Source organism: Meleagris gallopavo, chromosome 31 (assembly GCF_905368555.1).
Source record: "Meleagris gallopavo chromosome 31, MGAL_WU_HG_1.1, whole genome shotgun sequence".
Taxonomy (NCBI): Eukaryota; Metazoa; Chordata; class Aves; order Galliformes; family Phasianidae; genus Meleagris; species Meleagris gallopavo.
This window is the reverse complement of record NC_139434.1, coordinates 643,749-669,486: the sequence shown is the minus strand read 5'-3', so window position 1 is coordinate 669,486 and position 25,738 is coordinate 643,749. Positions and strand designations below refer to the sequence as shown.

The following is a 25,738-nucleotide window of genomic DNA, read 5'->3' as shown; positions in this document are numbered from 1 at the left end:
CCAAAGAATGCATCCTATGTGAAGCAATAAAGTGCTCATGGCTTTAGCACAGCCACCATGCATGAAGTATCTGAGAACTGAGAGCCAGAGGACTCCTTGGGTGTGAGCAGACTCCCTTAGACTTGGGTTAAGCTGATGTAGGATTCCAAACCAACAAAGCAGAGGCAAGCAAGTGCTGCAAGCAAATGCTCAGAGAGCATTTCCCACTGCCTCTGGAGAGTGACCTGACGCTCAAAACCTTCTCTGGAGCCAGTGGGAAAAATAAAAGCCTCCAGAGAGCAATTCACCTGATGAAAATTAATGCCTACGGTGGGTGGAGAAAACTCCTATCTCTCTCCATCAGCACAGAGGGCTGATTAGTGTGGCTGTCAGAGCAGAGCAATGCCAACCACAGCATCTTGTTGCAACAGATCTCTGCTCCTCAGAAGGAGCCATGCCCAAAAGGCAGGTGTGAGATTTTCTTTCCTAAGAAATGTGGCTAAACAGTGAGATAGGGCCGAGAAGGGCTTTCCTGCCCACACACTCACTTTTTTGGCAGCAAGAAAAGATGTTGCATTGTTGTTCTGGGTAACTTAAGCTCTGCTGTGGGATAGTGATTGTGGAAAAATAATTGAAGCAAAGCATAGAAAGAGCGAGGTGGCTGTGAGCATTTGTATGAGGTATCACTGTCTGCTCCTGTCATTAACGTAAACGAAATAAAAGGCTGATGATTCAGCCAAATTTCAACACTGGACTGAGCAACAGGGCAAACAGTGATTTGGCCTAAAACACTGTAGGACCAATCCAAGGTGGATGTGGGAGAGAAGGATACTCTTCTCCTAGGTAACAGTGATAGGACCAGAGGGAATGGCCTCAATTTGTGCTAGGGGAGTAGCAAGTTGGATATTAGAAATAATTTCTTCTTCGAAAGCGTGGTGATGCATCGGCCCAGGCTGCCAAGGGACGTGGTGGGATCACCACCCCTAAAGGGGCTCAGGAATCGTGGAGAGGTGGCACATGGGAATGTGGTCAGTGGGCATGGTGGGGTGGGATGGAGTTGGACTGGATGCTCTGGGAGGTCTTTTCCAACATTAATGTTTCTCTGATTCTAAGCAAGGAGATGGGGAGATGGACCCCATTTTGAAGGATATTGGAAGAGGAAGGCATTGAGCTGTTTCCTATGCCTATAGCAAATGAGGCAGGGGTCTAAATGCAGACAGAGAGAGTCAGAGGAGACCTGAAGTATATAAATACAAATTTCTCTCCCAGGAGAAGAGTGAAATATTTATTTTTGCTCCCCTTCCCATCTTCCTTCCCTTCCATCCTCGAGCTGTGTTCAGGATAGTGGGACTCTTTGCCAACCCTGCTTGTTTTTCCCAATGCAAAACGAAGCCAGGGCTGAACCCTGGCTCTGGTGTGCACCCAGATTCTTGAGTTCCTGGCGCCCTCTGCTCTTCGTGCTGTGATAAAAAACAACATCACTGCCTAAAATGAATCCTATATTCCCTGTCAGCTTGCCCCTCAAACCTTCCCTGTGATGCAGATGGGGGTCTTCTTCACTCCTTTTTACCAAGGCCTTTATTTTTCCTACTGTAAAACCTCCCACTGGCTGCTTGCCTATCAAATCACAGAATCGTTAAGGTTGGAAAAGACTTTTAAGACCATCAAGTTCAACCATCAACCCATCCCCACCATGCCCACTCATAGAATCACTGAATCATTAAGGTTGGAAAAGACCACTAAGGTCATCCAGTCCAATCACTGAATCGACACCACCATGCCCAAAAAAACCATGTTCCTAATTGCCACATTGTCATTTTTCTTGAGCACCTCTTCAGCCTGCTCTGATGTGACAGGGCCTGGGAAGTGGTCTTCTAGGTAAAATCTCTAGGAATTCCACTTTTCACTCAAATGGATTTGGAAAGACTAGAGTAGGATTGCTGTGGCTGTGCAGGTAGCAGGAGTGTTTTTTTCCTTGGTGGACTACAGGAGGATGGCGATGTCCTCTTGTCCCTGCTTGTGATCCTATCAGGGACGGGGAGCAGAATAAGTCCCCCATGATTCAGGAGGAAGCAGGTAGTGACCTGCTGCTCCACCTGAAGTGTCACACATCCATGGGGTTGGATGGGATCCACCTGAGGGTACTGAGGGAGCTAGCAGAGGTGGCTGCTGGTCTCCTATCCACCATTTATCAACAGTCCTGGTGAACTGGGGAGGTCTCACACAAAAGGAGACATGAAAATGTGACGCCCATCTACAAGAAGCGTCAGAAGGAGGATTTGGGGAACTACAGAAGGAAGGTCATGGAGCAGATCATCTTGACTGCGATGAGATGGCATGCAAGGACAACTGGGGGATCAGGCTCAGGCAACAATGGGTTCACAAAAGGCAAGTCATTCTTGATCAACCTGGTCTCCTATGACCAGGCAACCGGCTGGTGGATGAGAGCAAGGCTATGTGGGCTGCCTAGACTTCAGTAAACCTTCTTACTCTGTCTCCCACAAGACTGTCTTGGAGGAGCTGCAGCACATGGCTTATACAGATGTACTCTTTTCTGGGTAAAATCTGGTCACCATCCCTGAAGGTGCTCAGAAACAGTGGAGAGGTGGCACATGGGGACATGGTCAGTGGGTATGGTGAGTTGGGCTGGGCTTGGTCTGGATGATCTGGGAGGTGTTTTCCAACCTTCGTGATTCTATGATTCTATCTTTCTGTCACCCCCACTGTCACACAGCAAACCTCCAACCCCAAAACGCTGTGCGCATGCGCACATCTTCCTCCCGGAACCTTTCTCTTCCGGAACCTTTCCCCTCTTCCTCTGTTCCCGCCCGGCGACCGCACAACAACGGGGCAAAATGGCGGCGCCCACGAACGAGGAGGGTCCCGCTTCGGAGCCCGGCGCCGCTCCTTACGGGAACTTCCCCAATTACTCCCGCTTCCACCCGCCCGAGGGCCGCCTCCGCCTGTTACCCGAAGGACTCCTGCGGCAGCTGTTCCCCTCGGACGCCCGCCCGCTGCTGGGGCTCGACGTGGGCTGCAATTCCGGGGTAAGGGCGCCTCGGGGCGGAGTGGGCCTGGTGGGGCCTCCTGAGGGAAGGGAGGAAAGGTGGGGGGCGGATGGAGGGACGGACAACCAGACGTGGGGGTTACGGGAGAGACTGAGGGGAGAGGGTGGGCAATGGGGAGATTGGTATCGGGATATTCGGCGGCAGTGGGAAAGATTTACAGGAAGATGGTGGTGTAGAGTATGGGGGGTGGGGAGAAAGATTGGGGGAGGCAGCGATCTGGGGCATTATGGAGCAGTGGGATAAATTAGGGGTGATAATTATCTGGGGTATTGGAAGGCAGAGGGAAGGATTGGGTTAGAGGTGGTGGTCTGTGATGCAGAGAGCAGTGGGAAAGCTTGGGGGGAACAGTGGGAAAGATTGGGTGAGAGTGGCCTGGAGTACTGGAGGGCAGTAGGAAATAATAGGGGGAGACAGTGGTCTTGAGTATGAGGATCAGGGAGAAAGACTGGGGGAAGAAGTGATCTAGGGCATTGAGGGAAAGTGAAAAATTAGAGGGGAGGCAGTGGGCTGGGGTACTGGAGGGCAGTGGAAAAGATTGGGGGAAAGCGGTCTAGGTTATGGGAGGCAATGGGGAAGTGTAAGGGGAGACAGTGATGTGGGATGTTTAAGGAGCAGGGGTGAGAGTGGGCTGGGGCACTGGAAGACAGTGGGGAAGATTGGTTTGGGAGCCCTGGGGGGTAGTAGGAAACACTAATGGAAAGGCAATGGTCTAGAATATGGGAGAAGGGGAGAAAGATTGGGGGGGGGGGTCAGTGATCTGGAGCATTGGGGGATGGCGGGAGATTTGTGGGAAGACAGTGGCCTCTGGTATAGGGAACAGTGGGAAGGCTTGGGGGGGAACAGCGTGAAAGGTTGGGAGACAGTGGCCTGGAGTACTGGGGGGCAGTAGGAGAAAATAGAGGGGAGACTGAGGTCTTGAATATGGGGAGCAGGGGAAAAGATTAGGGGGAAGCAGAGATCTGGAGCATTAAGGGTCAGTGGGAAAAATTAGGGGTGAGAGTGGTATGGGGTGCTGACTATTGGGGGACTGTGAAGAAATATTAAGATGGGTAATGGTCTGGGATAATGGGGAGATTGGCATGGAGTGCTGGGGCAGTGGAGAAGATGAACAGGAAGGTGGTGTTCTGGGGTATAGGAGGATAGAGGGGAAGATTAGAACAGTGGACTAAGACACAGGGTGGCTGAGTGAAAAATTAGGAGGGAGACAGTTGTCTGGGATATTGGGGTGTCGTGACAAAGATTCGGGGGGAGATAGTGATCTGGGGCATTGGGAGCAGTGGAAAAGTTTAAGGGGGACAGTGCTCTCAGGTGCTGGGGGACAGTGGGGGAAGTTAAGGGGTCTGGGAAAGCAGTGACTCATGGTAGTACAGAAACGGAGGAGATTAGGGGAGGCTGGAGCCTGGGGTACAGTGGGACAGACTGGGGAGACTGGAGTAATCTGCAATTGGGGGTGTGGGAGGAAGGAATGGAGGAGGCACTGCTGTGGAATTCTGGGGAGGAATGGAGCAGACTGAGCAAACAGAGGGGTGTAGTGGAGAGGGGTGGTGGGGGCAGCGGAGAAGGCGGTAGGAACAGTAACCCAGGGAACTGGTGGGCAATGAAACAGCCTGGGAGGGCTGGGGGGTGTAGGGCATCAGCCTGGGGTGGGTGTGAGCCTGTGTGACTGAGGCAGAGAGCACTTGGGTGGGGGTCACAGATCGTTGCAGTGCGGGAAGCCACCTCCTCAAATCTCCTGCGAGAGAACGGTGAAGGTAAAGGTGGAGCTGCCTATGCCTAAATACTGAGGCTGAGAAGTGGTTTGGAGGCTGTGCTCAGTCTGTCCTCCTTCCCACCAAGTGCTGGACATGGAGAACCCTGGGTTGCTGGGTGTTCTCAGCACCAAAGAGGCAGGGAACCGGCCAAGTCTGAAACTAGAAACCATTATTTGGTATGAGTTTAGCAGTAGCACCTCAGTTATTGCTCAGGCAGGACTTCAAATTAACATCTGCTCACACATTCTTGAAGATTTTTGCAATCAAACTGGCAAATCTCACAGAATTTCCCTTCTTCTGGGTGTCTGTTGTCTTTCTGTTCCTTGTACTGCTTTTATTCTCCTGGCTTTTCCTTGTCATGCAGCTTTGTTGTGTTGTAATTGAGATGCGTATTAGTGCAAGGCTTAATATAATTGTTATTTTTTTTCCAGATGAAAGCTTTATCTCTGTGTTAACTTAAAAATAATTATTCAGGATGAAAAGTCATTCTGGCTGAGGATGTAAGTGCTGTTGTTTCTGTGGCTCCTTTCCCCAGCCTCCTGTTAGTTGCCTTAAAAGTCTGCGCTGTCAAAGGACGATTCCAGGTCCTGTTTCAGCTGAACTTGTAGAATAGGTGAGGTAAAAATGTTGTGTGGTTCTTTTGAAATGCAAACTTGCACCACTAGAGGACACTGCCTGCCTGCCTGTGTGAGCTCGGTGCTGTTACAGTTTCCCTTGCTGTCATTCAGGAGCTCCATCAGATCTCCTCTAATGAGAAATAAATTTGGTTGCCGCCGAGTGGTGCGCTCTGCAAAAGGAAATTCAAAGAAAGCTCAGCTCTCCTTAACTCTGTTATACTGTGGTGTGATGGTCAGGAAATGTTTTTTCCTTTAGCAGAAGAGGAGGAAATGTGTTACTTCAAATGTAAGTAGCCTAGATCGTGCTAGGAAGTTCTGAGGTCACCTGGGGAAGCCAGTGAAATCTTCACCTTGACAATGATTGGGGAACTTCAGCACGATTCTTGTTAGTAAAACCCATTCATCTTACTCAGATTTTCTTCCTGCAGACACCACCTGAGGGTGATGTGGGTTTAGAACTGTTTCTGACTGCCTCTCTGGTAGTCAGGGCTGCTGCAGTGCTTTTCAGTTTAGAAGGGAAGATGTCAGTGAGCTCATTGTTCTGAACTGCATCGAGAGAAAGCTCTGAGGTGGTGCTTGGACCTTGCTGCTGAAAGTGGGATCCCGTGTGCTTGGTGTTGTGCTAAGGAAGCAGTGCGGGCCCTGTGAACTCCTGTTGTTTTCCTTTCTGCAGGAGCTGAGCGTGGCTCTGTACCGGCATCTGCTCGGCCTTCAGGAGGGCAAAGGAAGCCCAGAGCAGCCTGCAGATGGGAAGGATCTGCACCTTCTGTGCTGCGACATTGATCCGGTGCTCATCGAGAGGGCTCAGCAGAGCAGCCCCTTCCCTAACTCCATATCCTTTGCCAACTTGGACATCATGGACTCCAGCTCCAGAGAGCCGTTTCTCACCTCCTACCTGAGCCGTTTTGGCCGTTCTACCTTTGACATCAGCTTTTGCATGTCTGTGACCATGTGGATCCACTTGAACCACGGGGACAGAGGCCTGGTGGAGTTCCTGGCCTTCCTGTCCTCTCAGTGCAGGTACTTGCTGATTGAACCCCAGCCCTGGAAGTGCTACAGAGCAGCTGCCCGCCGCCTGCGGAAGCTGGGCAGGAACGACTTCGATCACTTCCGATCTCTTGCCATCAATGGGGATATGGCAGAGAGGATCACACAGATCTTAACAAGGGACTGCACCATGGAGCTGGTGTGCTGCTTTGGGAGCACCAGCTGGGACAGAAGCCTCTTGCTTTTTAAATCAAATGGCTCAAATCACGACGGCAGGGAGCCTTCAGAACAGCAGCAGTGACTGACAAAGGGGCTCTTGTGCTCCTGAGTTTGTAGGCAAGATACAGAGTCACATACAGGATTCCTACATCCCTATCGGGTTCAGATCTTGACCTTCCTAGGGAGTTTGGGGCAACTAATATCTGTGCATTGTTATGTCTGTTCTTTTTCCTCTTCACATCTGCAAAATGTGGTGGCAGTTCTGACCTATCTTGTGGGTTCTGAGGTTGCTGTTCCTAGAAAGTGCTGTTGAAATCCAAGCTGCTATATATATCGTGATTTCTTACCAAGAATGTTCCCTGGAAGAAGGGAGAACTTGCCTTTTTTTTTTTTTTTTTCCCCACACAGCTTTTGGAGGAAAGAGGAGGCAAATCCATTTCTACTGACTCATGTGACGCAGTTTGTTCTGCTTCTTGTTGTGTTTTCTAGATAGAAGGCTTAAGGAAAACACACAGCCTGCTTTACCAGCCATGAATGAGTAAGTTGGATCATTGCAGAATGTGTCTGGTTGGTATCTTGGTCACACTGTGTCCTGTGCACCTTTACAGATGGGATTTGCCTGGTTTGGAGGCTCAGTGGTGTGAACTTTCTTTGGAGTGAAGGATTTCCTTGAAGAGCATGTATTCATTGAAGAGTATAACAAAGTGAGAGCTCTTTGTAAAATAAAAGTAATTTAATTTTATCAGTAAACATTTTGGCTTTTGTAGGGTTTTTTTTTTTTTCCTTTTAAATCTATTTTTTCACACAGTTTTCGTAGGCTCTGGTAGCTGAGTATACATTTTCATTGTATTCTTAGGTCTAAATACCACTTTGGTAATCCTGAAGCATGAATGCTGTCTGTGAGTAAGGTTAAAATATCACAATATCTGGGTTGTTTCTTATAGTTCAGTAAGATCTGGGAAGAAAAAAGGAAAAACAAGGGTAAAATGTCTTAAGTTAACTTTACTTTGCTTAATCTCCCTACTGGCTTTAGTTCATATCTGATTAGTGGTTTTGCTTGCTTTTCTAGTCAGCAGGAGTCATGCTTGCAGGGTGCTGTTCAAACAGCTTGTATGAGTAGGCTGTGACACACTGAAATAGATAAGCGATGACTCCTCCAAAGTTCTGAGTTCTGCAGCTCCTTTACTGTGCAGTGAGGGAAGCCCAGGTGTGTGCCCAAAGGGAATCTCCTCCAGGAGGTGCTCTTGTCTAGCAGTTCTTGTGCACGAGCCCTCTGTTTCAGATGATGTTGTGGCTGGAACTTCCTGGTTGTTTGCTGAGGCAGTGACAGGAGATGAGAATGTTTTATTTTCCTTTGTAATGAGCCCAGATTAAAGAGTGAAGGGGGTGTGTGTGCTCTGCTGGGCTGCCCTGGACTTCTGGTTGAGGAGCTGCTGGGACCCATGGAGATGTGAGAGTGGGAAAAAAAGAGTGGTTAAGCGGGTGGATGTGTTTGAAGGAACTGAGAGGGGCCACAGAAAGAAGAGCTCTCAGTCTGCTTTCTCAGCTGCAAACCAAGGTGTCAGTCCAGTGATAGCTCTTAGTTTTGTTACAGAAGGCTTGAAAATCAGGGCTGTTTCCCCTGTCCTTGTGGGAGAGCACATCAAAAATTCATCCTGCGTTTTCTTAAAGGTTCGCCCAAGTGCCCAATCTCTCTCTCTCTCCTTCAGGTTATATATGAATCCCACTTATCTCTTTGGTAATGAAGCACCTATGACGTTGGCTGCAATCTATGGGTGAGCTGCAGTGACTCAGGGGTGGTGGCTGAGCCACTGCTGTTCCCTGCACTGTGCAGCTGGTGGCACTGGAGTATCGTGCAGCCTACAGCTTTGGCTTGTGTCAACATTCCTTGCTGTTCTCTTTGAAATATTTGAAAACGTCTGTTGTAAAGGGGTGAGCAGGGTTTTCTGCCTTTCAGTTCTGCGTGGGAATTTGCACAGCTGTCTGAAAAGCTTAATAAATTGTTGCTAGGAAGGTAAACAACCCAAAGAATTACAGGAGACCTTCCCTGCACCCACCTGGAATGACATTCCTCTTCAAAGAGAGCCTGTTTTATGTTCTTTCTGCACTGATAGTATCTGCCTGGGTGATTCCTTTGGTCTGCTCGTTGTTGAAAGACTCTGTTTTCTTATTTCCTCATTTCTTTTTTTTTTGCAGCCTTTATGTGCTGGCTGTGTGCAGACCTGCAAACCAGCCCAGTGTGTATGTAACAGTACAGTGACTTCTTATCTGTCTCAAGTCTGGACTTCTAAATTGCTAATATCAATATGTCCCACTCAGAAATGGCTCAGCTCCAAAACTACTCTGATTTTGGCACAGCAGCGTGTTTTGTTTCTCTTCCTTTGGATATTGCCACAAACACAGCTTAAATTAATGTCAACATAAATCCCTGTGTGGTTCTTGAGATACCAGGTAGAATGGAATGAAGTCAGCCCTTTAGTAGACAGTGTTAAAATAATAATAATCTCCTTTCTTTTCAGCTCGCTGCTTTTGTTCTCCAGGAAGGTGTCATGAGATGAGACAGCTGGGAGCCCAGCTCCATGACACAGCAACAGAAGAAAGCCTGTGGATCTCAGCTGCTGTGCTTATGTAAGGCTCAGGAGAACATTTCTTTTATAAACTCTGTGCTCTTTGCATTTTGCAACGTGGTTAAGAGGTATTCACAGGCCTCCTGGAGGCAGGACATAAGGAAAGCAAAAGTGGGGGTTAAGACTGACACTTGTGCTCCCTCTCACTGTGCAGAGCTGGGTGGTAATTGTTCTTCGTGCAGCTGGGGAAGCAGAGAGATGTCCCTGCTTGTTTGAGGATACCTGTGTAATGATGAGGGATGGCAAAGCCGGTGCAGAAGCTTCTGTGCTCATCTCTGCAATACAGGGACGGGGCTGTTGCTAAAACAAAGGAAATGGGAGCGTGCTCACACTACTCTGCTGCCTGTGCTGACCTTCTTTGCCATCCTGGTCCGCTCATTTTGTGCCATGTTTTCCTTCTGCGTGTTGGAAGGGTAGTAAGGAGATCCTGCTTGCTCCCTCCAACCCCATGGCTCCACAGTTGTCTGCAGGAGCCTACAAAATTCACAGCAAGGTGCTGCCCTGTTCTACCCAGCACCAAACTGGGAGTTCCCATGCGAGTGCCTTGTTAAGTTCTCAGGCTCTGTGGTTTGTTGCTGGGCCCCATCAGACCTTGCCTCAGTTTTTCCATCCATGAAAGGAGTTTGGTATCCACCCACCATCGTGGAGATTTCTGATGTGGAATATGGGCTGGATGTTTGTGCAGCACTTTTGAGGATGAAAAAGTCCTGATGAGCTGAGCTGTATCATCAGCTGTGAGCTATGCCATTGTACATAATGATCACTGCAGCCACTTCAGATATTAATTAGGTGCTGTACCTTCAAAGTGTTCTGACTAATTAAGTCTCGCACCACTGCTGTGTAGCAAGTTGTGTGTAATTATCCTCCTTCCTTGGGTAGAAAAATCTAGACCAAATAGCTAAAGCTGAGCAAGTCACTATTAAAGTTGGGGTTGAGTTCCAATTTCTGGGTGATTCTGCTGTGGCTTCCAGCCTTTGTAGGAAGTAAATTAAATTAAGTTGATGAGAAATCCCTTTTTTTTTTTTTTTTTTTCTTTCTATTATTTTAATTATTTTTTTAATTTTAACTCTTATGCTAAGGAGCAGTTCTCTGTCTCTTAGGGTCTTGTGCTGGATGAGAGCAAGGAATGCACTGAGTGGGGAAGAACGTAGTGTGCAAACGTGGTGCAACAGCGGCCACTTTATCAGTTTAACATTAACAGCTGCCAGATCAAACGAGTGCTGTAAACTCCTGTCTCCCTGCTGTCTGCTTCCATTCCTGCACACATACAAACTGACAGCCTTGCAAACGCTGTTCGCTGGCCTTTCTAAATGGCAGCAGAATTTATGGTCTCACTCTACGTTCCCCAGAATGTATGAGCAGCTCAGGAGTGGAGGAATCAAGCTTAGGAACTGAGAGTTGGCAGCACTGTGTCTGCTACCATAAGCAGCTTCCTCTAGCTGGAAACCCGGCAGCTTGCCACTACAAGCTTGTATGTTAGAAGCTGCAGATTTTCGGATTTCCTTTGCTCAGCTGAGGGCACGTTTGTTCTTGTTCTTCCTGAAACTTTGCAGCCTGTGAATTAAAGGAGAAAAGCGAGAGGTGTCAGCCCTGTGAAGTATGGGCGTCTGTTCCTGGCATGCTGGGGACCTGAAAGAAGAACAGCTACACATCAAACACGTGATGCCTGTTCTCTACCAGGTGTGAGCCAGTCCTCTTGCAAAGTTCTGGTTTGTCAGGTTAGCTGGTGGTGTGAAGAACCTGAATCCCCTTCCTCAGTGCTGGGGTGGGGGGAGAGGGGGCTTCCCTTGCCTTCACTCTAGACTTGTGCTGAATGCTGTCCTGTTTGGCCAAGTTGCAAATGAGAGCACTTGGTATGTCAGAGCAAGCCAGAGGGAAACAAAAAGACTGCCTGCTGACTTCCCTGTGTCCTCTTGGTTATGGAAACGGATGCGGCGTAGCTTTGTATCCTTAGGTTTGATGACTAAGTGAGAATGGACTCCTGGAGTCTCCAAGGCTTTGGTGCAGTCTCTCTGGACCCAATGGAGTAGTATATAGGTAGATGAATGGTGTGTGGGCAGTCTGGTCTGCCACTGGGCTTGCTTTTTTTAGTATTTAGGGTTTCACTCCTGGCACCTCAACTTTTTCATTAGGTTTGCTTGTGTTAATGTGGGCAGGTTTGGTTTCCCACAGGCCTTTGCACACTGATCTCTTGTAGCATTACAGGCAGAAGCCTTGCCACCAAATATCATCAGCTGACACCTGAGTTTTTTGTGTTTAGTTGGTGTAGGAGTGTCCTTTTTACCTTACACTTGGGTCAACCGCTGGACTTGGAATCCAAAGGAGTCTCCAGTTTGGAGAAAAAAGCTGGAGTCGTGATCTGGGCTCAGGATATGCTTGTAACCCTTTGGCAAGACCGGTAGGTGCTCAGGTCTCAAAGAACTTGATTGTAGGGTGGGAAATGTGGGTTCCTTTCTGAGCCTTGTCCCCAGCTGCCTGTGGGACTGGGGCAAGCTGCTGCTTTCATCAGACTCCTCACCTCATGCTCTTTATTTCACAGGGAGGGATAACCTGGCGTGTTAAGCTAAGCCCTTGAGCTCAGTGAATACAAAGTGATGTGCAGACCTGAGCTGACCAGAGAATCCAAGTTGGGTCAGTTGTAGATCAGGCTTACAAAATGCATATTATCAGCTGCTTGGATTTTTGTTCTCACTTGCAACAAAGCCACTAAATCCGTGGGCCTTTAACATGGCACAGTTTTGTTTTGAGGGACGATGTTTTCAGAGCAGCAAAGCTCTCTGTACTTCTCTGAAATGAGGGGTAAGGAAGGAGTTTTATTTGTCCTTCCATGGCAGAATGCACTTTAAATAAAGTGCAATTGATTAAACTCCCTTCATCTAAGTCATGTACAGTGGGCCAAAGACTGGGCATGGCACTGCAGATCCCCTGGCCTGTTTCCTTCTGTGAAGTGCTTTGTGATGCCAGATTAAGTCATTCTATTTTATTGTTGCAGTAGCAGTTTCTGCACCTTCCGTATGACTGACAGGGATTTAGTTAGAGCTGAATTTGAGGGTGGTGTCCCTCCTTGCCTTCTCAGTTCCCCTCCACCCCTGGGGTCAGCCCAGACTCTGACGGCTCCGAAATGTGTACAAGCTGCTGAAGTACAGTTTTGTTCCCCTAGCAGCTGAAATCCAGGAGCAGTCATGCTGCAACAGGCCTGCCCTGCTGCGAGAGAACAATCTGCAGGGTGACACATCAAAAGCCAAGGGCAGCTCCGTGGTGCTCATGCAGAGATCAAAAGGGAGAAGCAGGGCGGCTCCTCTCCTGGCTGGCCCTTGAAGGCTGCCCGACTCTTTCTGTGTCCCTTTAATCTCCTTTACCTCCTCAAAGATCCCCATTTCAGGCATGGGAGATGGTGGTGGGAAAATGAAGTGGCCTTTCTGCGAGTGCAAAGGTGCAAAGGAAGGGATCCTTGGTTGCACGCTGAGAATTCCCTTACCCTCCTTGAGGAAAGCATATAGGAGAGGGAGGGCTTCCATAAACCCTTCTGATAGATACATCATCTTAAATGTGCATACAGAGGTGCAGGAGAGCTGGACCCTCCGTGTGGGGTCTGGAGTCCATCAACCCCCAGCCCTGCATAGAGAACCTCAGTCCCCTCCTGCTGCATTGCAATGGAGCCTAATCATTGCTGGTGCATGGAAGCAAGTGGATTAGCAGGGCACCATGTGAAAGTAGCCAGAGCTTTTCAGGAATGTGTGTGGTGGTGGCTATTATCCAGGGCTCTTCAGTCTCCTGGGACTGATTTGCTGTGTTCTGGACATTCCCAGTGTTGACTCCTCTTGTCCAGGGTGGCCAAGTAGGGCAGAAGCTGAATTATTTATTGCCTTCCAGCCCCTAGAGCGGGGCCTGCAGTGCATTCCTTACTGACTCAGATTGAATTTTAACTCTGCCTTTTTCTTGACCATTGCTTAAGAAGGTGCTGCTTAGTTTTTTCCTCAAATACCAGCAATTGTTAAACAGAACAAATACCTAAGAAGAGATGTGCTTTTTTTTGTTTGCCCTCGATAACTTCTGATCCCATTGCAGATCACCTCTGTGGCTGACCTTGTCTTTGGATCAGGGCAGTCACACTGAGCTGTGAAAACCCCTTTCCTACCTCACCTGGAGCAAGCCCTGCTTCTCAGGACTTTCTGTGGGACTTTCCAAAATGGTGTGGCTGCTTCTGTAATGCTCTGCATGGTGCTCAGGGTAAGCCTTGCCTTCATGGTGAGAGCCAAACGTGGAAATGTGCAAAAATAAAGCATTTGGCTTCGAGTGGGGAAAGATGCTGTCCGAAGGGCTGTGGCTCAGTGGAAGGAAGCAAGGAGCTCACAGAGGTGGTGAGATAGGAGGGAGGAAAGGAGAGAAAATGCAGAGGATACTTGGGAATGGGGTTGGGTGCTCCCGGGGCACCTCTGCATGGGGAGATCTGTGCTCCTGAGCGTTATGCTATCGATGCTGACATTAGGAGGGCTGGTGGCTTGGTCCCCTTTGGCCTTCAGTGTAAAACAGATTTGGGAGGGGGGTTCCCAACCCAGGCTCTGTAAGGCCAGAGGACCCATTTATCTGAGCTCTGGGTTGAGGAACAACGCAAAGGAAGAGCAGCCTGTGTCAGGCTTTTCTCTCCCCGCAGCCATTTTCCCAGGTGAGCAGTTGGTGTCCCAAACACTGATCTTTGCCTCGGGGGGGAGGTGGGGAGGAAAGCTGCTCTGCTGCTCCATGTTCTCTCTTGATCTGCATTTCTAGCTGGTGTTGTCACCAGCGAACCCGCTCTGCTCTTTGCCAGGGCTGCAGGTCCTGGCTGGTCGCTGCCCTGCGCTCTGCATGGATGTGTCTGCATTTTTCCAAAGACCAGCTTCAGCTGGTTCGTGTGAAGTGCTGACTTCAGGCATTGCACAGAGCGTGACTCAGAAGGGCAGAGGTTTGGGGAAAGGGAGGAAAGTCTTTTTAAGGAGTTGCGAGCTGAAAGCTGCTGTGAAGAGAGTTGGTAGAGGTGGCCTGGTTCTCTTCCAGCTTCAAAAGGAAGAGTGCTGAGGATTTACAAAGAGCTGGCACAACTGCAAGGCAAAAAGAATGCTTTATTGAGTGTGTAAATGCTGTAAAGCCAGGAGTAAAGCTGTTAATGCTGTGTTTGCGTGGGTGTGTGTGTGTAGAGATAGGGAGGAGAGAAGAAGCTGCATACCAGAGTGTACGTGGGGGGGATAACAGAGGGCCTGCTGTTATCCCATAGGAGTGGGTTGGTGAGAGTCACAGTTGTCTCCAGCAGAGCAACTGGTTGGGGCAGAACCTGGTTACCATTCCCTGCTCTGACTGCTGAGCCCAGGGTAGGTGAGTGCTGAGCCCAGCAGCTGCTCTTGGAGCCTCAGTGTAATGTCATACAAAGGTGGGCTTGCAGACCACAGAACAGAGATGCTCAAGTTCAGCTCTTGTAGAGGGAGACCAAAGGGAGAAGCTCATCCTAATTCCCTGTGATATGTCTATGGATGTCATATAGCAGAAATACAGACTGGCTGTGTGATACGTCAGGAGAATGGCTCCTTTTCCCCCAGCACAGGAACTGCTTTGCATGTGCACCTGCTGTGGGGTAGAGGCACCTGCACTGTGGTTGCACGATGGCAAAACAGGGATGGGGGCAGAGGAGATGGCAGCAGCAGGTTGATCTGTGCCTGGGGGGTTGGGGAAAGGAAAGGAGCAGCAGATGAGCTGTTCCTGAATGTAGTCCACAGGCTGAGCAGCCCCACAGGAGAGAATCCCCTCACTTCCCTCCCTCTGGCATTTCTTTGCCAAGATGCTTGCCAGAGAATTTGCTGATGTGGGAGCTTTGAAGTCTCTGATGTTTGCCTGCTGTGCAAAACCCAGCGAAAGTAGGTTGGAGCCGTCTGCCCTGTTTGTGAGCAGTTCCTGCTCTGTTTGTGAGCAGTTCCCTCCCCAGGGCGATGGACGCCGTCAGATCAGAGCTCAGCAAATGCACAAAGGGGAGCGCCAGGTGGGGCAGGCAGCCTGCACCCCGCTGCAAACAATGCTGACAGAGCCCTGCAGGGCTGGGCGGCCCAGCCTGGGATTGTCCTTTCCCAGCCAGGTGGAAAGAGAAGCCTGAGCTGTGTCTGTCTCCCGAGGTTCCCCAGCCCAGGGGCTGTCTGCCTGCCATGACTGCTCTCCTGGTTTCAGAGCAGTGTTTGCATGGATGGGGAACATGAGTGTGTACGTTTGTGTGGAGGATGGGGGGGCTCCTTATTCTTAAGCATCCCTACCTATGCCTGTCACCACTCTTTTAGTTGTGCCAAAGTCACTCTCGGCCTTTCTGTTCCTGCTTTATGTGGTTATCTAGAGTATTTGGCTACTGATGTGTACCAGTACAGTCCTGTGAAGTCAGGGAAACTCCCCAGTGTCTGAGAACCGAAGGAAACACTGCTCTGTGGGGCTGCAGACACCTCTCCAGCTCTCAGCAAGTGAGCTCTGGCTGTAAGGCTCCACTGAAGGTTGCAGGTTTCTCGGTGCAGGTTGGTATTGTGCACGAGAGGAATAAAGGCCAGTTGTGAAACGCAGATCCACATCTGAAACTGGATTTGGATCTCACCCCAGACTAAACAAATCTAAACAAATGTGATTCTGCAAGGCTTCTTGGATGATAAACACTGAGAACGGGGGCAGTCATGTACATATGCACTAGACACGTCTGTTCTGCTCTGCAGAAAGCAGCTGTTCACTGTGGATACATAAGGATCTTGCTTTTTTTTTTTATATCTTACAGGGTAGGATTTAACAGAAGAGTAAGGGATGTTGTCAGTCTTGGTCCTGACCATTTGCAGCCAACTCGAGGGAGTAATGGGAGTTGGATCTGAGCTGCCACAGGAAGATGAACAACTGCTTTAGTAGAGCTGTACTCTAGGTTAGGGTTAACCTATGGAGTATCTACTAATACCTCTGGTTAGATGGCATGCATTCTGCATCTGCTAGGGTTGCTTTTTGGTAAGGGGAAACGTTTCTCTCACTTCAGTTTAGCAGCTGGAAGTGTGAAGGACGCTTAATGCTGCTAAGGGAGGTTCACTCTAGGCTGACTTGGGACCTTTCTGTCCTTCTTTAATCTACCTAAGTAGGACCTACCCCCCTCTGCTTAAGGCCAGGACTGCCCCAAGTATTCCCTTTCCCTTGCTGCCAGACCACATCTTTCCTTGGCCTTCCAGTGAGGCGTTGGTATTGCTTATCACTGCAGCCCATGCAGACAAGTGGTGGGATTCAGCTTTTAAACTCCAAAGTGGTAAAGAGAGAAGACCCCTATGGGCTTTATGTCCTCCCTCCCTTCCAAGCAGCAATTGGTAAGCAGGTTTTGCAGTGGAAATCAGTGTTTCTATAGCAGCTTCTGTGAAGCATTATGCTTATCTGAATTGCTCTCTACTAGATGTTCCTGAGAAACAAGAGGACAGCGAGAGCATTAGGTGAGCACAGACACAGCTGGGTGGGATCTGTAAATGATCCAAGACTGTGTCAAAACATCCCCACCCCATTCCTTGCATGGCTGGGATGGTTTGCAAAAAGCTCAGTAAATGGTAGAGAAGTTGGTACAAAAGCAGCTCTCAGAAGGCCTATTCCAGCTCCCGTGAGCTCTGCAGGGAGCCAGGCCTGCTGTGCTGCTGTAGTCGAGGCTCACTGAGATTTCTCCTTGTTCCTCTTGGGATTAAGCTGGCAGAGAAGGGATAGATGTCAGTGCCTGTTATTAGCTGCATATAAATCAGGAGCAAAGTGATGAGAATAATCAGGCTGAAGTTCTACTTAATCTGCCAGTTCTGCTGCTTGTTGAACAGAAGCATCATAGAATGGAATCACAGAATGGCCTGGGTTGAAAAGGACCGTAATGATCATTTAATTTCAACCCCTCTGCTATGTGCAGGGTCGCCAACCACCAGACCAGGCTGCCCAGAGCCACATCCAGCCTGGCTTTGAACACCTCAAGGGATGGGGCATCCACAACATAATAACCTTCAATAAGGTTTCAGGCTGATCCCAATAACTCAGTCCTGTTAGTGCTGTCCGTTACCTGCTGTAAATTGACTTCAGAATGGAGCTGTGACTTCAGCATGGTTTTATAAAGCTTGGGAAGATCCATGATGCTTCCATGCTGACACTACCTCTTCCTTGTGCAGCTGGAGGACCTGGATGGACAGGCACAGCCAGACTGCCATGGTAAAGAAATGGGGTCTTCCCAGACTGGAGTGGCAATGGAATTGGAATGGGTCAGCCCACTGGAGGTAGGGGAGATTGAAATGCTGACCCTTCCCCAAACTGAGTGGAGATGCAGCCAAGAGGCAGTTCCAGTTGTGAACCCCAGCACAGCAGGCTGGGGCTCTGCTGCAGTCAAGGCTTGGTTTATGCATTCGGAGCCACTGTCTTGAGTTACTTCTTACTCTACTTAAGGTCTCAACAAAGACTGAGAAGCACTGAACAAGTTTGAAAGTCATGGTTCTGGTTTTTCTGTGAAGCTTCAGTCCTCCCAACCACTGAGTCCTCTTCCTTGCTCCCACTGGGGTCCCTCAGGACCTTCTAAAGTGGAGGCTTCTTCTCCAGGTCCTCTTGGCATTGCTGCCCTAAATAATACGTGTTGTATAATCTGCAGAGCAAGCTCCAGATACAAATGTGGGCGAATCCTCCAGGGAGAACTGACTTCAGTGCTCAGGTCAGAACATGTCCCATGGGTGTTTGTTGTGAGCGTGAGCTGGCTGTCTGGGAAGCTGCCAGGGGGGCATGGATGGAGGTTTCTGCTTCATCAGAAACGGGACTGTACAGCACCTGGTGGGCTCAGAATTAGATGGAGAAAGCTCTGACATGAAGGCTGAATAGCCAGCTGTGGTCTGGCTTGTTGAGAGGGGAGAACATGCTGCCTGCCCCAAAGTTTCAGGTTTCAAAGCAAATCCAAGGCTAAATGAGTGAATTTCAGAGTTTTTTAGCACATTGCAGTCCACAGTTCTAAAAGAAAAAGATGTTTTGCATTGGTTCTCCCTCGTCTAGTTTATAAATCTTCACTACCAGATGGTGAGTTTGAGCAGGAGAGCAATGGTTCCACCATGTTCCCCTGATGCCAAAAACAACCTGGGACTTGATGTCACCTGTTGGGAGAGCTGGCACTGAGCAGGTGAACTGGTGACACTGGCTTCAGTGGAGCCAGGCAGGTTTCTAGCTAGTAAAGTGCTAAGGAAATAGTGGATTGACTCCTTGAGGCCAATGAGACAAGGGAGGCATAAATCCAGAGTGGTTCTGGACCGATCTGATGTGACCTTGCTTCTTGTCTTGTGTTTCTCACCTCTGTTATGTATGCAGAAAGCTCCTGGTGGGAATGGAACAGGCTCACCAGCATAGTGGGCGCAGCCCCAAGCTGACGGAGCCCATAGAATACTGGGACACTGCTCTCAGATGTGGCGTTTGGTTTATGCTCCATAGGGCCAGGGGTAGGATTCAGTCATTCCCTTGTTCCCTTCCAACCCGTGGTGTTCTATGATTTGTTTTGTGTTGCTTGTGGTGTCATTTAGCCCTGCTGCACTTACCCTGTACGTGGGTAGATCACATTGGATACCTTTGGGTACGCTGAAAGAGCTGGAAACCAGAACCCAGGTGCTCTCTATTCCCTTGAGGTGTGAACCCCTTCCCTGCATGTTGGGCAGCTCAAAGAGGCACACGTTTGCTGGGGGGCTGAAGCTACTGGCTGGGAAGGGTCCTGGTGTTGCACTGGAACACCACCAGGGTGGGAATATTTGAAATGAGGAGGTTTGTTGCACTTTTGGTGTCAATTCCAGTGCTGTTAGTGAGAGTAATCTGGACGTGTGGGCAACGAGGAGCCAGGCAGCGTGCAGACAGGTTTGGCAATGCTGAAAAATGATCTGGGTGCATTCTCATGAGCAAAACTCCAGCCCAGTGTCACCTTTGCAGGAGGAGGCTGGATCCTGAGCAAGCCCAGCAGGGGGACCCTCCATGCAAGAGGGGCTGCCTGGCCCCATAAATCCTGACCCCCTCCCGGCGTTCCCAACCCTGTTTGCTTCCTGCGTCAGTGCTCCCGGTGAGTCACAGCTGGGATTCCTCAGCTCTGAAGTGGTTCCTTCTCCTTTCTTTCCTCCCCCCTCCTTTTCTCCTCCCCAGGTGCTGAGCTTTTTTTTTCCAAAGCCTTGAATTGAAGGGTGTGTCTATGAAATCTCACAAACACACACAGGCCCTGGCAGGAATGGGTGAGCACTGTTCCCATTATGTTATGAATACCTGGCCGATTGCCACGGGGATGGTGCCAGGCTGAGCAGCCAATCTCCAGCACCTAGACCTGCTGAGCTCTGGGGTTTTGCTCCTCTCGCTAAGTCACTGCTTTGCAGAGATGGACAGTTTTAATCTCTTCTCAGCAACAGCCATGTTTTTTGTACTTGCTTGGCCTGCTGTGATATCCCAGTTCCCACGGTTTGCTTCTTCCCAGGGTAATGTGCAGGTAGGGGTGGAGAATTGAGCAGGCAGCTCCGGACTGCCCATCCTGCTGTGTGACTCATCTCGGCCAATGTGCAATCTCAAATACTTTCTGTTACCCTGCCCTACGCACTGGGCACTGCCCCAGCTCACCCGGGCCCTTCCATGTCTCTCAGCTCAATCTGCTGCATCAGGATTGGAGGCTGCCTGGTGTATCTGTGCATTGCAGACATCTGTCAGGCTGGGAGGGAGCACAGCTGGGTGGTCAGGGCCCAAACTGCCAGCATTGACCCAGGGTAAATGTGTGCTGTTTGTGTGGCTCCTTGTGCTGCTGAAATGTCCCCATGAGTGCTTGAGTGTTTCTAATGAGGACTATGAGGGGTATGAGGTGTTTGAATGCTTAAAGTTAGTAGAGAAGGGGCACTGGCTGAGTCTATGCATGACCTTCCAAGTAGATTCAAAACTGAAGCCCAGACACAAGCTCTGGTTGCTGATGTCTGCAAAGTCCCACGTGAGCTGGTCTTCCTGTTGGTAGTGCCTGCTTGCCCAGCTGAGCCATCAGAGCAAGTTTGCAGCAGGGCTCTTTGGCTGAAAGCTGTCTTAAAGGACTGGCTACCATCTGTGCTTGCAGCATGTGAATCGTGGTACAAACATGACTTGGTCTGAGCTGTAAAGTCTCAATCTCAATCGCTGATGTGACCTTCTTTCTATTTTCCCTAGGTTGCTCAGCCACTAGCTCACACAACATCTGCCTGTGGCATCGTGGCTCTGGTCTGGACAAGCTCACCTTTCCAGGTCTCAGAGATAACCTCCCATGCTGGAAAGAGGAGCATCCCACTCTCTACTGAGACCTGTTGGAGGTTAGCACAGCCATAGACCACAGTTCACACACTCCTGCCTGCCTGGAGGTGCCTTGTTTGCGTCCCCAGCTTTAAGCAGAGGTTCTGCTTCTCCCATTGCCCTTTTGCTTTCATGCTCTAGGTTCCCACAGACTCCCACTGCCAGCAGGTGATGTTGTTGCTCTGTGACGTGAATGCTGTGTGTGCAGTGGGGAGAATAGGTCAGGAGGTGCTGGGAAATGAGCAGCACCATCGTTTGGATTCATGCCTTCCATGGAACAAAACGTCGTCCTCCTCCATGTACTGATCCCCATCCTCTCTGCCCCCACATCAGTGCTCTGTCCTCCTGGAGGGCTGTGCAGGATTATATATGGGCAAACACCAAAAGGCCAACCCAATTTCCATTTTGTTTCAGGTAAGGCTTCTTTCAGACCCGTGACAGCCTTGTGGAAACGCAGGTATTTGGGTGGGGAGTGCGTTGAAGCAGCAGCTGCTGTGAGTCCCTGGTATGCCTGGAGGTGGAGGCGTGGGACCTATTGGCACTCCCACCCCATAAGCCCAAGGGCAGTGAGCTGACACAACTCTCCTGGAATCTGTCCCGCTCTAACCAGGATTGTTGGCAGGCAGGCACCGAATCTTGGCAGCACAACAAGAGAATGCTGGTTTCTCTGAAATTCCTGGGCTCGTTTGGTCAGGGTGCTGGCATGCAGAGCCGGGGAAGAGTTGGCACGTGCGTGGCTGCAGCAGAGCAGTGGGGCCTGGAAATGGACTGAGGGCTGGCAGCTCAGGATCTCTCCTGCATCCCTACCAGCTGGTAGCAGCTTTGGGTCTTGATGGGGTTTTTGAATGTTCTTAATTTCGTCACTAATCTGTAAGTGGTAGTCCAATTTTGTCCTTCATTTCTCCTCTCAGGGTGAGCTGCCATGCCAGGCCTGGGAGCCACTGTGCTAATAGGCTGTCAGCCCCATCACACCAGTTCTGGCAGTGCTGGGAATCCCACCAGTGACTGGGAAATGGCTCCCTCCAGCTCCTGTTCCCCTAACCCAAAGGTAGGCTGAGGGCATCCCAAAGCTGCAGCTCCTTTAGCAGGTCTGCACAGGCACTGCTGTCTCCCAGGCACTATTTGGGAGGTAGAGACCCTAGGGCTGCCCTGTGCAAGTGAAGCACAGGTGGAGGTGGAAACAAAGCAGCCAGGCTGGCTGCAGTACAGAACAAGAGGTTTTTTCACATGTCTGGGACAGTGAATGACTGGAAATAGTTGGAAGAAAGGTGGGATTTGTGAGATGCAACAACTGTGTTGGGGCAGCCCTCCCTTGCAGCACTCAAACTGAGCTCATTCACAAGGAGTCTAAAGGGCTGCAAGAGAGGAAAGCCCCAGCTATGCTCTGTGCCCAATGGTAGATTCATACAGGGCAGAATTTCCCTATCTTGTGCCAGTTTGGAGCAAGACTATGCGAATTCTGTCTCCTTGCCCTGCTGCAGGTAGAGCTTGGCATGCCTGCCTGAGGAGGCAGGGCGTGGGAGGGAAGGTTGGGCCTTGGCAAACTGGGCATGGTTCAGGTGTTTGCCTTCCTCCTGGATTGGCCAAGGAGAGAAGAACTTGGCCTTATATGGTCAAAAAAGCCTATGCCGGCGGTGCTCCTCCCTGTGAAGAGACACGTGGGGAGGTGTGGATGGGCTGATGGGGTCAGGCGTGTTTTCCTCCATCCTCCCCTGCTCTCCCTTTCCTTCTCCAGATACCCTGGAGACAATTATGGCATTTGCTTTGCAGCCAAACGTGGCTGATTCCTGGGGCTTGCAAAAAGGCTGCTTCCCTCAGCGGGTGCTGCTGGTTTTGTGTGCCCCCAAGAGCTGAGAGGTGATGGATGGGCACAAAATGGTGCCTGTGGTCAGAGTTGGGTATTTCATCAAGCTCGGGTATCTGGGAAGATGGTAGTAGTGGTACAAATCATTGCTTCTCTGCTGGTTAAACCTCTTTGCTGCTTGTTTAATTGCCTGCGGGAGTGTCTGGTTAGGAAAGCTAAACTATAGCACAGCCCCCCTCCCCAAAAAGAAACCACAAAAAGGCCTGATCCTGTCTTAGACTGCAGACAAAGATGCGTGGGAGAAACTGAGGCACAGTCCAAGATAATATAGGAAGAAATATCTATCACAGCTCTTCTCTTTGCACAGGATTGAGGGAGTTCTGTTTCCCAGCGGCTGGGTTCTTGGGCTGAGCCACTTCCAGCCCTGGCAATGACTGTGCCAGTGGCAGGTTGGGAGGTGAGCCTGGGGGATCTGTCTTTCTCCCCTTATCTTGCACCCTGTGTCTTGGAGTTGCTCCAGATGTGAGCTGGAATCAGGAGGAGCAGTTATGGGTGAAGTGGGACGGGCAGATTAAAGTGGGCTGAAGATTGGAGGGTGCTTAGGGGTAGGTGCAGTGGGGGGACCTACTGCAGCAGGACAGGGAACAAGGTGCAGTGGAAAGTCTGTAGAGCTCTGGGGACATCTCTTTTCCACCCCAGGAACATGTTTCCATCTCAATTCCCACACTTTTAATATCATGGAACGTGTGAAAGTTTTTGCCATCCCTCTGGTACGAAGCATGAACCTCACTTGCACTGATTTCCCTCATCTAAATTTCCTTGCACCTCTGAGCCTGGCTGCTTAGTGTCCTGCATTGGGTCCAGGTCTGTGATATGTTTAATTGGAGCCTCATAAAGCTCTCTTTGCTTCTCCTGAAGGAACGTGGCTGAATCTGGAGGGGGTAGAAACGTGTGAGAAGACAGACAGCTGTCCAGCTACAGGTGGGAGCCTGGTTCCTGCAGAGCAGATGGGCTGAAGGTTGCACGTCCCATTATAAAAGTTTTAAAAAAAATTATAAAAAGTTATTTTAGTGATTACTGGCAAGCTTTAGCCCCGTGGCAGACCTCAGTGGCTCAATTTCCCTTCATAACCACAGTGATACCCCCACAGTGTCCAGGGAGAGATGTTGACCACGCTTTGTACTGTTTCTTGCAACCTGAGAGCTGTTTTCCTTCTCCTGGGAGGCTGGGCTTGCTGGAAGGAAAAAAAGGAGAGGGTTGTTTGGCTGTTGCAGTGCTTGGAAGCCTCAGAGTCCTTCGGAAGCTCTTGCAATGGTATCACCTGCCCAGGAGAGGGAGCCTGGAGCTCACACTTGGGTGCTCCCCAGCCCAGGAGGCAGTGGCTCAGGCATGCAGTACCCTTAGATGTGGTCTGGGGCTCAGGCACTGCCCGGCTGGAAAACAGCAGAGGAGCCTTGTTGCTTCCCTCTGTCTGCTCCAGCTTGTCTCCTGGACTCTGTCCCAGTTGCTGTTGTGCAGATGCAGATATTTACCTGCTGATCCTCCCTGCCAGAGTGTGCACCACCAGTACTGGCTCTGCTCCTGCTTTCAGCACACGGCTTTATCAAACTTTATCAATCCCTGGGTTTTGCCCCTGGGTTTTGTCTCACAACTGGGCCATGTCCTGGACATCTGATGTCTCCTTTCCCTATGCTGGAGTAGGCACTTCGATCTTTGGCCCCAGAGAGAGTTTGAGATCATCTTTGGGAAACCTCTTGCTGCTGAAGTGATGTGGCTTTACCTGGATGCAGCTGTGCTTTGGATTGTGCATACAGCTGGCCAACTAATGAGGTTGAGCTTGCCTTTTTTTTCTACAGCAGCTAAATCTGGTGGCCACAGCACTGACTGCTGTGCTAGCTCAGCTTTATTCTCCTTCTAGGTCTGTCTGCTGCCACCCCAAAGGGAATTGTGAGATCCTGAGTTGATGGTACTGCCCTGTATTCCTGTAGCATTCAAGAGTTGTGTTGTCCTTCACTGGGAAAAAAAACTACAGAACTTCCCCATGGAATTTAACAGCTGCTGTTGGGGTGCAGGCCATTTCTCTGCTGTAACAGGAATTAGCCCTGAGGAAGGGACTGGTCCTTTAGATAAAATCAGCACTTAAGGGATAGTATGGTGGAGGAGTAGGACTGGTAGATGCACAGATAGGGGTGTCCCAAAGGTATGGGGCCACCTTGGGCATAGCTCAGCTCCTGTCAATAAGTACAGGAATTATCCTGCTGCCTAAAATCGTTGCCTCAGTGCTCTGTAGCTTGATATCACTTTTCCCATCCTCAGGGGGAAACTGAGGCACGCAGCAGTGAAGTAAGTGAGACTGTGAGATGGTAAGCTGGGGTTGTCCTAACAGCTGCCCCTTTTCTACCCAGTAGTCCTGCTTTTAGCCTGATGCTCTGGCCATAGGGTTCTTTCTCAATCTCCTCGGCAGTGGAGAGCTCAGAAACAGGAAAAAAAAAAAAAAAAAAGGACCAAATTAAAAAATAAAATAAAAATAAAAATCCACCACCCAGAAACATGAAAGGGAGAGAAAGCAGCTACAAACACTCCCTGTACACGACTGAGCTGCTGCTGAGCTCCTGCCCTCCCCAGCCTTGCTGTGAGCGTGGTCCCAAACACCCCATCCTCCAGTTCTCCTGCACTGAGAGTGCTGAGCTCCCTTCTGTTCAGGTTTCACCCTGAACAACGCCAGCTCTGTCTCCTTCCAGCCATGCTCCCCGTGCCTCAGCCCCACCCTGCCTTCCCAGAGCCCTGGGCTGCTCAGAGCCCTCATTCATTCCTCTCCTGGGCTCTGTGCACTTTTGCTGTCGCACGCCCTTGCACAAACCCAGCATTGTTCCTTCTCCTGGATGGTCTGTGCTGGGTTCTGCCTCCAGGGGAAGCTCTGTGCTCAAGTTCCATCTCCACCTGAGCTGGCAAGCTCACCCTACGCATGGCTCTCCCCTTTCCCCACCCCTACCAGCCTGAGAAATTAAGAGCCCTCGCCTGTGCCATCAGCTGGTGTAACAACTGGGAGCTCTAGCTGAAAGCCTGGAGCATCCTCCCTTCCTCCGATATGCTGACCTGGAAGCAGAGCATTTCTTTTGTTAGGGAGCAAAGGGCAGAGCAGAGAGGCTGCCCATCTCAGGTCCTCTCGCTCCTCTGGGGGTTGTGTGTTGTTGACCTCCCATGAGAGCCATAGAATCATAGAATGCCTGGGTTGTAAGCGACCTTACAGATCATGCAGTTCCAACCCTTTTGCTGTTGGTGTGTCTCTCCCCTCTACCAGCTGCTCAGGTCCCCATCCATGGCCTTGAGCACCTCCAGGGATGAGGCATCCACAACTTTTCTGAGCAGCAGTGCCAGGGCCTCATCTCCC

At 50.1% G+C, this 25,738-nt stretch overlaps 1 protein-coding gene across 1 annotated transcript; it reads left to right on the top strand.

Annotated features, from left to right (window-relative positions):
- Positions 1-2,814: 2,814 nt before the first annotated feature.
- On the top strand, positions 2,815-6,941 carry BCDIN3D (BCDIN3 domain containing RNA methyltransferase). The gene is made up of 2 exons (XM_010710535.4): positions 2,815-3,026; positions 6,089-6,941. Exons 1-2 carry the CDS (start codon positions 2,835-2,837, stop codon positions 6,701-6,703), a joined length of 807 nt encoding a protein of 268 aa, XP_010708837.1. The 5' UTR covers positions 2,815-2,834; the 3' UTR covers positions 6,704-6,941.
- The last annotated feature ends 18,797 nt before the right edge of the window (positions 6,942-25,738 follow it).